General features: G+C 36.9%; 1 protein-coding gene across 1 annotated transcript in view; it reads left to right on the top strand.

Annotated features, from left to right (window-relative positions):
* Nucleotides 1-13,043, top strand: part of LOC121312739 (unconventional myosin-X-like) — a 100,175-nt gene that overhangs the window by 52,183 nt on the left and 34,949 nt on the right. Inside the window, exons 4-13 of the mRNA XM_041244465.1 lie at nucleotides 272-459; nucleotides 5,453-5,587; nucleotides 6,315-6,439; nucleotides 6,855-6,868; nucleotides 6,986-7,070; nucleotides 7,181-7,284; nucleotides 9,033-9,162; nucleotides 9,466-9,584; nucleotides 9,777-9,923; nucleotides 10,223-10,323. Coding sequence (XP_041100399.1) covers nucleotides 272-459; nucleotides 5,453-5,587; nucleotides 6,315-6,439; nucleotides 6,855-6,868; nucleotides 6,986-7,070; nucleotides 7,181-7,284; nucleotides 9,033-9,162; nucleotides 9,466-9,584; nucleotides 9,777-9,923; nucleotides 10,223-10,323 — 1,148 coding nt within the window. The remainder of the gene's footprint in view (nucleotides 1-271; nucleotides 460-5,452; nucleotides 5,588-6,314; nucleotides 6,440-6,854; nucleotides 6,869-6,985; nucleotides 7,071-7,180; nucleotides 7,285-9,032; nucleotides 9,163-9,465; nucleotides 9,585-9,776; nucleotides 9,924-10,222; nucleotides 10,324-13,043) is intronic.

Raw genomic sequence — 13,043 nt, 5'->3', positions numbered from 1 at the left:
ACACCCTACACAAACTGACAAGTCCAATCAACATTGAAATGTTTATTCACCAACCTACATTTAAATATGGTTGCTAAAAGATTGATTTATATTAAATAAATGGGCATTATTGGTACTCTGGGCAAGACGTGTGTAAGGTGCTTAGTAAGTTCCACTACTGACCCCTTGATTTCTGTAAGAGGGTCCCTTTCTTCTCACTTAGTTGTAAGGTTTTAATTTATTCATTTATATTTCATTTTTATTAAGTTATTGTTTTTTTTCTTCTTTACAGACATATATAGGTTCCATTCTAGCCTCTGTGAACCCCTACAAGATTATTCCAGGCCTTTATGACAGTCCCACAGTGGAGTCCTACAGCAAACATCATCTAGGAGAAATTTCCCCTCACATCTTCGCTTTGGCTAATGAGTGTTACCGCTGTCTCTGGAAACGTCTTGAAAACCAGTGTATTCTCATCAGGTAAGCTGTGTGTGTATGTTACTGTTTAGAATGGAGTTGCCAGCTTGTTATTATTTAGCAGATCGATTAAAAGCCTCTAATTGACATGGGGCCCAACAGCACTGCAATGCTTACACAGATGCTCTGCTCTCACCACCTTTTCTTTCCTCTGGATGTATTGAAAAATGCACACACCACTGTTCAAATACTGACAAAGTCATGGAACCCTTACAATATCAACTAGTACAAAGTATTTTATTTCCTTCTTATTTGTAAGTTATGTTTGTCTTGTGTGTGTGTGTGTTTGTTTCGGGTTTGTCGGGTGTGTGTGTGTTTCGGGTTTGTCGTGTGTGTGTGTTTCAGGTTTTTCGTGTGTGAGTGCGTGTATTTTGGGTTTGTCGTGTGTGTGTGTCTTGGGTTTGTCTTGTGTGTGTGTGTGTGTGTGTGTGTTTCGGATTTGTCGTGTATGTGTTTTGGGTTTGTCTTGTGTGTGTATCGGGGTTTGTCGTGTGTGTGTGTTTCGGGTTTGTCGTGTGTGTGTGTGTTTCAAGTTTGCCTTGTGTGTTTTGGGTTTGTTCTTGTTTGTTTGCTTTAATGTCGAGAATGTTTCTCTTATGAATAATTTACATTTTAATTGTTTGAAGAAATAGCAGTCATTGGGGGATACTGAGTTATAGAGTGCTTTTCAATAGACATCATCAATCCTGATGGCTTCAGAGGTGGTGCTTGAACACATGACAAGACTTTTTTTGCAACACCAGACTAATGTTAATTACAGATGCCAGCGGCGCAGTAGTGAAATATACATGAAGCCAGCACAGTGATGTGTATTAAATTGCTGCAGTTACCTCAAGTGGTTTCCTTTCTCTGAGGAGTTTGAACAGGAAGACTGTGCACTCTGTTAATTTGTCACAGATACATTAGCAGGGATATGTTTTTGTTGGTTTAAACAGCTAGTTGGGATACAGTTAATGTTGAATTAAAATACAGCAGAGTGGGTGGAGTAACAGTCAATGCAAATGGTTGTTTAAAGTGAAATTGTTTTGCTTTTTTAAATGTTTATTTTATTGTTATGATATATGTGTACAAATGGCTGAGATTAAAGGCATGTTTTATGCCATCTACTTTTTAGAATAATAATGTCTCACCTACAGTATTCAGTATTCTACAATGTGTTTTGTAATTCTCTGTTGCTTAGATAATTATTTATATAAAACACTTTCGGCAAAATTGTCCCTTGTTGTTTAAGTCTGAATTTCTGAAGTGATGTTACCAAATGAATGCTTGAGGTGTATTAAAAAAATGTTACATTGATTACAATCTTGCCAGTTCTTATTGATGCTTTTAGAAAAACAGTTTAAGCTGCATGGATGTAAATAATAATGTTGTATAACTACTTAAAATGCTAGTTCTACTTCACAGTGTATCACAAATGTGTATCAATGGTCAAACAACAGTAGATGAATGGTTTAATAAATCAAAAGTTTATGGAAATAAATTGTGTCCTGGCACCTTAACTGGGGCAAGGAAGGGAGAAAGACCCCAAAGCATGCAGGTAATGGGATCCAGACTTGAGCAGCCCCTGGATGTGAAATAAAGGAGAGAGAAGGGGCCCATGCTTGAGCACAGTGGGTAAATAAAAGCTAAAACCACAGCTGAGAAGAAAATGGTTTTGAGGCCTGCTCATTCAATTCATGCAGCACATTCTTTAAACCCCCAGGTGCAAATGAAAAAACTTTCAAGAGGAGTCGCCATTTAAAACGGCAATACAACTCTCGTCCAGTTACACACAAAAATGCTGATTCATTGGCGTTGTGTAATATTGCTAATACACTAAAGCTTCATAATGTGGTAGTTCTTGCTCCACAGCCAAGTCACGAACAGTCAGATGCTGTCATTGGTTCACTCCTGAGGTGTCATGTTCTTCTACAAGCCTGTTCCCATACCACCTTTCACTCTGTGGTGTTCAGCTTCTCAGTACTGGTATTGTAAAATGTTAAATTTCAGAAACAGTTTTTGGGCAGCCACATTGTATTCGCATACAGTACCTGCATTCCCATCTATAATTATCATTACCAGGGGGGACACCATGTTGTCAACATTCTGACACCTGAAAATAAATGTAGGACCATCTAACGAAATACAGGCTTTATGTCAATTAATTTGAAAGGCTGCTTGCAAATGCTAATCTTTCAGTTTTAACCCTAGTATGTGTTTTTCTAATGCAAGAGAAAGTTATGACAATTTTGTTTAAATCTTTACTTCCCTTCTAGGATAACACTTTCAACATGTCAGTTACTCAAATGCAATTGTGAATTAACAAATATTTTGGTAGTAAACTGTGATACTGGATTCCTAGTTATTCGTACTAAACCCTGTGTCTGGCAGACGTGGATTACATCCACTTATTATCCCCTCCTGGGAGTGCATACTCATTGATATGGGAATGTACTGGAGGTGCCTGTATACTGCTTATTGAGTTGTGTAGGAAACTATAGGTAAGGACGTTCTTTAACACTGTAGTTTATTGAGAATGTGGGGGTATAGGGCCCTGATATTAAGTCAAATTGGTTTGCGTGGCAGCTAATTTGTTAAAATGATGCAATAAGAGCTGTGATGATGGGTTCTGTATAAAGATATTAATATATCATATTTATATATATATGATATTAATAAATCATATTGAAGGAATCCCAGTCAGTGAAAAGTAACTGTTCTTAAGAGAACAGAGGAGCTGATATAATGCCAGCTCACTTATCTAATTTAATAAAAGCATTCTAGAAGTTAGGGCTTCTAATGTACTTGTGAAATTGGCAGTCAGAGTTGTTAAAACATAGTTGTGAAAATATGGCCCATTTTTACATGCCAGTCCCAATGTTACTGACTACTACTTTACAGTAAGAAAATCACATAATGTCAAATGTTTCCACATGTGTAGAGTTAAATGAAAATGTATGTCATCTCTACAGTGTACTTGTATCTGAGAAATCAGTGTAGATATACAGTAGGAAACAATAGAAACATCCAAACAATACAGGAAAGTAGTTAGGGGTGTATGAAACCATTTCTAGAAAGTGTAGTATTTTATGAGTGTTATTATTATTTTTAAATTTCCATCACAGCTTGTTTGTTACTCTGTTATTTTTTTTATTTACTTTTTTGTTGGCTTAAACATCCTCAAAATATTAAAGTCTCTTTTTTTTTGTACTGTGCATGAAAGGCATGTTGCAACCCAAGGAGGCACTGCATGATTTGTAGTTACATTTACTCTGACAGAACACAGTGACTGTAACAAGAATGTGTCAGTAAGTGATGTTGTGTTTCCACCCCCCCCCCCTCCTCACCACCTCATCTGTGTTTAATATAAGCTGCTTTATAGACAGCATTCCATTACATGATGCACTCGCTCAACACAAAAAAAAAAGTCTAAATGTAACATTAGTATTGTTTATTTGTGGAGCTGTTTGCTGAGTTTAGTAAACTTTTTAAACAACATAATATTTAAAAAATGCATCATAGTACAGCTTTTTTGCAACCTCTTGTGGCAACAGCATTTGTAGCAGATGTTCCCAAAAGCACGAGTTACCAGCCATTACTCAGTCATTGGTAGAATACACAATGGCACTCACATCTGCAGCTGTCACAAGTAAAGGCTTAGCAAAATCATGGTAAAGCAAAAGCAGTCCATGTAAATACGGTTGAAGTCGTTGTAAATGTTTAGTGTCAGCTTCAGATAAGGTCTGCATCACGGTGGCCACTTGTAGTTCTGTGAAGTACTGTAGAGTTTTGCATATTGCACTTGCAACATTCAGTAACGGGAACCTGAGAGTCTCTCCGATTTTACTTTAAGTGAGAAAGTCCTACAGTGTGTAGCAGTCGATAAGCATACCACTCTCTTCATTGAGAGAGCTCATTTCATTATTCTGCTGACGTGTTTTCTGTTATGCTCATAAATAATTTCAGCGATGCATGATAAGTATAAAACATGCAAAACCTTCACAGGGAATAATTTCTTGGAAAGCAGCCCCCACAGAAAAAAGCAATGTGGTTAATTGTGCCAACTTTCCATATCAGTCTTGACAGCAAAGGTCAGTAGCAGAACTTTTTAGAAATGTATTCTGTTTTGCTCATGAACAGTAAGCAAAAGGCAGCACTTGCAGGGAGAGGGTTTTAGGGTTCTGCTTTGAAGACCTCAGGGGTTGCTGTCACCTCTAATGGATCGTCTATTGAATGGTTTTAACTTGCGCTTCGTGTCATTGAAATGCCGTTTACAAGGTTCTTTAGTTAAAAGAGCGTTGCCATTTGTTTGACTGCACACCAAATAGTTGCCACTCTTTTAATAGCATTTTTATTTTGGACCGGGTGTCTTCTGCTCTTTCAAACCGATTTAACAGGTACATTGGGTTAACCATGGTAGGTTCTGATACATTTTTAATTAAATGTCGGCTTAAATTTATATTAGAAGTAGTGTTTTTACTATTGAACAAATACAGATCAATAAAATGACTAATTGTAATGCTCATAAGTCTTAATGATAACATTTGTTTTTAGTATGTCTATTCATTACTGTTTTGTTAAACCTATTATGAAGGCACAGGCACATTTGTTACAATAAATCAAACAAATAATGTGTTATAAAACTAACCAGAAACACATGTTTGATGAACTATTTTGCTCTGAGCAGTTTCTTGCTAGTTTACAGTCTCAATGAAACCTCTCAATTTGGAAAACAGCGTCTGCTGAAGGACTAAATAATAATAAAAATAATAATAATTCGCTTCTGTGTATGACACATGCCAGGGTAGTTTTAGGGTCTAAAAAGGATTTACCGCCCTCTGCTGGCCACCTCTTCTGCTACACATTTCTTCTATAATTTTGAATCGCTTGTATAAAATGTTATTAACTACCAATTTAATGATCATATACTTTACATGCTTTTTTAAAACCTGATTAATATTTTTTTCAACTAATTTAAATTAAACTTGGTATTTTTTTTCTGATTTTTCTTTTTCAGTGGAGAGAGTGGAGCTGGGAAGACAGAAAGCACGAAGCTCATCCTCAGATTCCTCTCAGCCATGAGCCAGCGTTCACTGGAGGTAACGTCTGAAGATAAAATATCACACGTGGAACAGGCCATCTTGGAAAGCAGGTGCGGTGTTTGTTTATTCATTTCTGTATTCATTTTATTTTTGTATGCTAACGAAGAACAGGCAGAACTGGATTTTATGATCAGTTGTTTGGCATAATGTATTGCTAATGTAACTTAGTGCTGCCCTCTTGTGGTTTGAGAAAGTATCACTCACCCAATATCTTTGGAAGAAGTAATTTCTCTGTGTTCAACGTTCATCAAAACACTGATCCACACTCTGCTCTTGAAACACAGTCTTCTCATTATTTTGTGCCTTGTATTTTTGCCATGTTTAAACACAGAGCTGAGATGAGATAGCAACATCGCCAAAGATGAAAACAAAAAAGAAAATGTCAACAAAAAGATGAGGTGGAGATATGTTATTGTAGCAGGTGTAAGCCCAGGCATTTGTGTGGGAGAATTGAAGAAAAACACTGATTTTAATCAAACCAAAATCTTTGGCAAAAGCAAAAATAAACTATTAACACGAGTAACTTGCGATGGGTTATTTAGTGTCAGTTGAACATACAAATATAACATACAAAGCTATGCAATAAATGCTTTGTGTTTCTACTGTAATCCTGATTTCCAATGGTAATCAGCTTCACTGTGTGACAGTCACTTTTAAGGGATAGCATTGTGTTTCTAGTTAGTTGTGAAATCAGTTTCAGCACATGTGTAATAAAGACAGGGTATAGTTAATTAATGTCCTAATTAATTACTTTTTGTTTTTCTTGATATCCTATAGCCCTATCATGGAAGCCTTTGGAAATGCCAAAACAGTTTACAATAACAACTCCAGCCGGTTTGGGAAATTTGTTCAGCTGAACTTTTGTCAGAAGGGGAACATTCAGGGAGGAAAAATTGTAGATTGTATCCTTTGTACACAATGCCATCTGTTGACAGAATAGGAACTGCTAACATGTAGCATTAGACCTAAGTGCTCATACAGACGCTGGCACAGTTCTATCGTTTTTCATCCAGAATTGCTTGGAAACTACGTGGGGGAAGTGTCATTGGCAGGCTGTAACATGAAAGAACGTTAATCACTTACATACAACCTCTTAAAGCTATTCTATAAACTGAACTGTTTAGTTCTTTAATACTACACTGATAATACACCATTTACTGCACTTTAAGATATTTTCAAATCTCATTTCTAAACCACCGCAAGGTGCAAACATCTAAATAATCTCAAAGAACAGGGTACTTTTTTTGGTTAGACCTTAAAGGGGAAAAAAATACTAGTCATTTGCCTTAACTGTGAGTTGTCTTTTTTTTTATAAAGATTTATTAGAAAAGGTATGTTGTATTATTTATTTTTTTGCATATATGTCATTTTCAAGCTGTTAATTTTGTTATTCAAATCAATTTCAATGATTGTATTTACTGTTGTTTTGTGTGTTTTTCCCTGTAAAGAACCGAGTAGTTAGACAGAACCCTGGTGAAAGGAACTACCACATTTTCTATGCACTGCTGACAGGAACTGATAGGGAACAAAAAGGTAAGGTGGGGAGGGAGAATACGGGGTATTACGATTCCTTATGCACTTCACAAAAATCCCCTCGTAACATTCAACAGAATAACACCTTTAATTTTTTATTAATGTTGCAGAAGAATTCCATCTATCCCAAGCCGAAAACTACTATTACCTGAAACAATCTGGATGCACAGTGGACAAAACAATCAATGACACAGAGACCTTCCAGGATGTCATGGTAACCCCCTTTGACAGCTTTGCTTCTGTTAAATACAGTACAGGATAACTAACAGGGAAGCCAGTGGGAGCATTTCCCAGCTGCCTTAGAATGTGTTCAATTGTTATGCGTTTTTGAAAGCTAATGATGGAGGACGGACTAAACAGCATTGCGTTTTTAAAGCTTGTTAGTTTCTACAAGTCATAAGAAATAACAAGGCTGGACATTTTGCCAAGATTGTCTCTGTTCCCATTAAGTTTAAATACAGGAAACACCTTGTGCTAATGTACAAGGAGGTTTTTAGCAATTGCTTGCAGCAAAGGGAATTAGGTGAATAATTGGTAATTTTGGGAGGTTTTATAAATTATACAATATGTATGTGTGCACTTGGCATGTGGCCATGGATACTAGAACTCGCTCCCACGACAAGTTAGTCAAGTCATTCATTTTTTGAAGATATTTATACAGATTGTTCATTTAAACATGCCTGAGTAAAGAACTGAAGTTGGGGGGGGGGGTAGTTGTTTACCTGAGTCCAAGAAAATCTATAAAAAATATTGCAAACCAAACTACAATTGGTAACTGTATTTAGATTGACTGCCGCTAAATCTACTTAATTTACCATGTCATTTAAAATTGATACCTTTTTTTAGATGTCTTTTTTTTTTATTACATTCTGTACCATTCTGTGCCCGTTCTTAGGGTTTGTTTACACAGTTTTTAATTGGGTCACTCCACATTTTCCCCACCTGAAGTATTCTTGATACTCGCTTCATGCACACAACTGCTCTTCTGGTTTAACAGTGTGTGTCAACGTATTTCCTGTTAGTAACCGTGGATGTTAATGCAGTGGAGCCAAATGTAGACAAAACTGCAAAGACACTAATACGAATGCTATATGGTACTTACAAGAACTCCTGAACTACTCTGTTTGTCCACTGTATTTTCTCCAAGTTATCCAACAACAACAAAGTCTATATGCTGTATGCAATGTCAATGTCAATGTCACAGGGTAAATGGGTAAGTGGATGTCGGTCCAGAAACTCAAAAAGGAAAGCAAATACTGTACTGACTGTCATAAGACTGGAAACAAATGATAATTGTAAAATGTATCAGCTAAACTATATACAGTATAGTGTTATATACAGTACAGTTTTATATACAGTGCTGTATATGTATCAATCTCTTAAGGAGACTGGTCTCAATGGCAATACAGAGTTACTTTTCGAAGACAGTCTGAGTCAGCCATTTTATTTATTTATTTATTTATTTATTTATTTAATATAATCTCTTGTATGGTTTCCTGGATCTTACTCAACAGGTAAATTATGTGAAGAGCTGTAGATTCTGCTTGGATGACCTGTGATTTCAGGCACATATGTTGGTAGCTGCAGTGGTTCAGTTCCTAGTCACAGTATGGCAGTTTTATTCACATCACTTCTATTTACATTTGCCTGCATCACATCAATACCCATGGTCACCAAAAGGTAGTATCTTGACACATTAAATTAGAAGAGCGATTTGATCCTTAGCTGCATATACTAAATAGAAAATGAGAGTTGAGCGCTAACATTTACATTCATAAGTGATCTCTGATGGAGAAGTCTGATGTGAAATGTGACCCTTTCATGTGTCTTTATTTATTTTGTAACGAGGGGAGTACTCATAGCTACTACTTTGTTAAAGACATATTTCTTAATGTTATGTAATGCTGTAATGAGTAAATGTTGTGATTACATTAAAACTGATTATTTTTTTTGTGTTTTCAGACTGCAATGAAGGTCATGCAGTTCAGTAATGAGGACATCCATGAGATCCTTAGACTCCTGGCAGGGGTTCTACACTTAGGAAACATTGAATTTATGACTGCAGGCGGAGCACAGGTCTCCTCTAAATCAGGTAAATCTGTCTGTAAATATATCTGTCTGTCTGTCTGTCCTGTCTTATCGTAATATCTGTCTACCTTTTCCAATAAATAGAAGTGTGGTTTGATTTGAGAAATTCAGATGTTTGTAGAACTTACAAGATTTGTATTTACATGTTGCAATATTTTGTTGCTTTGAATGTACTTGCATGGACTGATCTTTTAGTAGTAGTAGTAGTAGTCATAGTAGTAGTAGTATAAAGGTGCCACATCTACTACTGCTTAGAACTCCTAGAGAGCCTGTGGTTGATTTACCTGCCATCTTTCTGTCTTCTAAGCGTTGGGAAGAGCATCAGAGTTGCTTGGGCTGGACTCAGTGCAGCTTGCAGAAGTTCTTACCCATAAATCTATGCTTCTCAGGGGAGAGGAGATCTCCACACCACTGACTGTGGAGCAGGTAAGTGATTTGGTTGAGAGAAAATGTTGACTTCATTAAACAGTTGGCTTATGTAGTAGAAGTGAGACATTCAAGCTTGGGTTTTAAAAAAGTTGTTATAGTTCATTATTATTGAAAACCTCATGTTGCCCATAGACCGTCACAATATTACCTAATGAAAGCTGCATGTACAAACCTGTGTTCCCCGTGCAGGCAGTAGATTCCAGAGATTCAATGGCCATGGCACTTTATTCCCAATGCTTTTCTTGGATCATAAAAAAAATCAACAGCAGGATAAAAGGCAAGGAAGACTTCAAGTCTATAGGAATCTTGGATATATTTGGATTTGAAAACTTTGAGGTAGGTATTTTGAGAAGTTTAATTGAATTGTATATCGTTGAAGGATTCAAACTGAAGGTTGGATATACAGTGGCTTTCATGAATATTTATTTATTTTACTAATTACATTGTAAATGAAATTGTGTTGATTGTACTAGTATAATTGTAAACACTCTGCACTGCTTCAGTTCTATTAACTCCTGTTCCTACTCATATGCTATAATTGACTTGCACTGGGGTCACTGGTAATGAAGCCAGTCATGCCTTGAAAATGTTGATCAAACTAGACTTGACCTCTCCTGCCATATGTCTGTTTACAGGTTAATCGCTTTGAGCAATTCAGTATAAACTATGCAAATGAAAAACTTCAGGAATACTTCAACAAGCACATTTTTTCCTTGGAGCAACTGGAATATAATAAGTAAGTTGTACAGTTACTTTTGTTACTGAAATAAATAGATTTGCCTTCTGATTTAACTTGTGGTGAGATAACAACTGGATCTTAACAAAGAGCTGCTGTACAGTGCCTACTGAAATATAAAGTACAGTTTAATATAGCAATAATCACACTTACTATTTCCAAAACCTCCCTGAATTTAAACAGCAGTGTTAAAAATAACTGACAGTGTTAAAACAGAATTATCTGTTATTTGTAAAATATTCCAATTTAAAGATGTCATTTGTGCTGAGCGGTCAGAAATGCTAGAGCTGTAGTAGCACTGTACGAATACCCAATGAAATCAGTAAATGAATCCAGTTAACTCATTGCTGGTCTCAGCATTCCTGTCAGGATTTTTCACATCGTCCTCTTCATTATCGTTCACTAGAAACCAGAAGTAGCATTTCCTCAAGGGAATAATTGACCTGCAAAGCTTATCATAAGCCACCCTAAAGAGAAAAGCCAACAGCAGGCAGTTGTTTTAATAGACAGGGAATACATTATTTTACTGAAAATAAGGCAATGAGAAATTTACCGTTAAAAAAAACCAAAACATGCATTTTTGGGTTGCCCTAAAAAGGGGGTAGTGATTAATACATCTGCAATGTATGTGCTGGTGTGTCTAATATTCAGCTACTGTACCAGAGCCACAATGGGATTACTACAGCCACGGTTATGGCTCACATAAACTTAACCCTTTGCGGTACATATTCAGCACCTGTCAGGCACGTCAGGTCCAATTTATTTTCACACACGCTGTTTATTTTACACGCCCTGTTTTCACAGTAAAACAGGTTTAAAAGGCACTGCATATCAAAAGGACACTCAGTACTGCATCTCCAGCCAAGACCCACCCCCTTGTTCACTGTATTTATCACATACCTCTTTATAGTCATGCATACTGATAAGTCATCTCCTGATCACTCATTTTATCACCAAAGTCCTCAATAATGCGATCGTAGTCATTATTTTATTACATCTGAAAAAGCTCTGCAAATGTCTGTGATATTCTTTGAGCGCTGGATGCGGAAGCAGCTATCTTGTTTTTTTAAGTCTGTGTTAGGTCTGTGGTGCATGGCCTCTGTGTATTGCTCAGGTCCGCCCCTTTTTTTTTTTTTTCGGCTTCTCAGGGTTCAGCATCGGACTGGAAAGGGAAAATTGTAATGTCAGACCTGGTCCGACATAGAACAACAATTATCTGTCAACAACCCGATTTTTATTATTTCAGGATCTACAGCATTCGTGTCATGTTGCTGGGTAGAAACACAAAACCACTGGTTTGATTAAAAGTTTTAGTTATGTCAGTACCCTTAGTCATTTTGAATGTTAAATGCAAGCCTTGAGACTCTTGACTGACCTCCTGTCGACCCAGACACGTGTAAGTGGAGAAAACAAAATATAGCTACTGTTACATAAGAAAGTTTACAAACGAGAGGAGGCCATTCGGCCCATCTTGCTCGTTTGGTTGTTAGTAGCTTATTGATCCCAAAATCTCATCAAGCAGCTTCTTGAAGGATCCCAGGGTGTCAGCTTCAACAACATTACTGGGGAGTTGATTCCAGACCCTCACAATTCTCTGTGTAAAAAAGTGCCTCCTATTTTCTGTTCTGAATGCCCCTTTGTCTAAACTCCATTTGTGACCCCTGGTCCTTGTTTCTTTTTTCAGGCTGAAAAAGTCCCTTGGGTCCACACTGTCAATACCTTTTAGAATTCTGAATGCTTGAATTAGGTCGCCACGTAGTCTTCTTTGTTCAAGACTGAACAGATTCAATTCTTTTAGCCTGTCTGCATATGACATGCCTTTTAAGCCCAGAATAATTCTGGTCGCTCTTCTTTGCTCTCTTTCTAGAGCAGCAATATCTTTTTTATAGCGAGGTGACCAGAACTGCACACAATATTCAAGATGAGGTCTTACTAGTGCATTGTACAGTTTTAACATTACTTCCCTTGATTTAAATTCAACACTGTTAACAGAATAGCTGTCCATCTCTATGAATTTCCTTATTCCCACACTCCTGAACCATTGATTTGTCAGCATTCAGACTGAATCCGCCCCCAGGATCCGTCGCAAACAGCTATTGGTCAGAAAGCTGAGTAAACTTATCAAGTCTTGCATTCGTTGTAACTGCAATGCAATATTATAATGCAGGTGTCTGTTACCTCGTTTCTACAAACCTGCAGCACCGTGCTGGCATTGTTCTGTCTGTGTTATGAAAGCGTGCCACATTGTTTCTATGATTTTTGTAAAAACCCAGAAAGGTGTTTTCCTAAAATTGTAGTCTCAAAAAAGGGGGGGGGGGGGGGGGGGGGGGGGTGTTGGCGGACTTTTACCGCTTTTACTTTTATGCCAGTGCGACCTATAAAACGATTTTTACGGTAATCAAGGTCAGGAGTTTTTCCTCAGTACTTTCTGTAATTTTAAGGGTTAACATTTTAAATGTAGTAAAACGTTTTTTTTAAGTTCTCCTACCTTTTTATTAATTTGGTTTATACAGTGGCTTGCGAAAGTATTCACCCCCCTTGGTATTTTTCCTATTTTGTTGCGTTACAACCTGGAATTAAAATGGATTTTTTGGGGGTTTGTATCATTTGATTTACATAACATGCCTACCACTTTGAAGATATATACAAAATATTTTTTATTGTGAAACAAACAAGAAATAAGACAAAAAAACAGAAAACTTGAGCGTGCATAAGTATTC

The sequence above is a fragment of the Polyodon spathula genome, chromosome 3, assembly GCF_017654505.1.
Source record: "Polyodon spathula isolate WHYD16114869_AA chromosome 3, ASM1765450v1, whole genome shotgun sequence".
Lineage (NCBI taxonomy): Eukaryota > Metazoa > Chordata > Actinopteri > Acipenseriformes > Polyodontidae > Polyodon > Polyodon spathula.
Note: the sequence above shows the minus strand (reverse complement) of the source record. Positions and strands in the feature narration are given on the sequence as shown.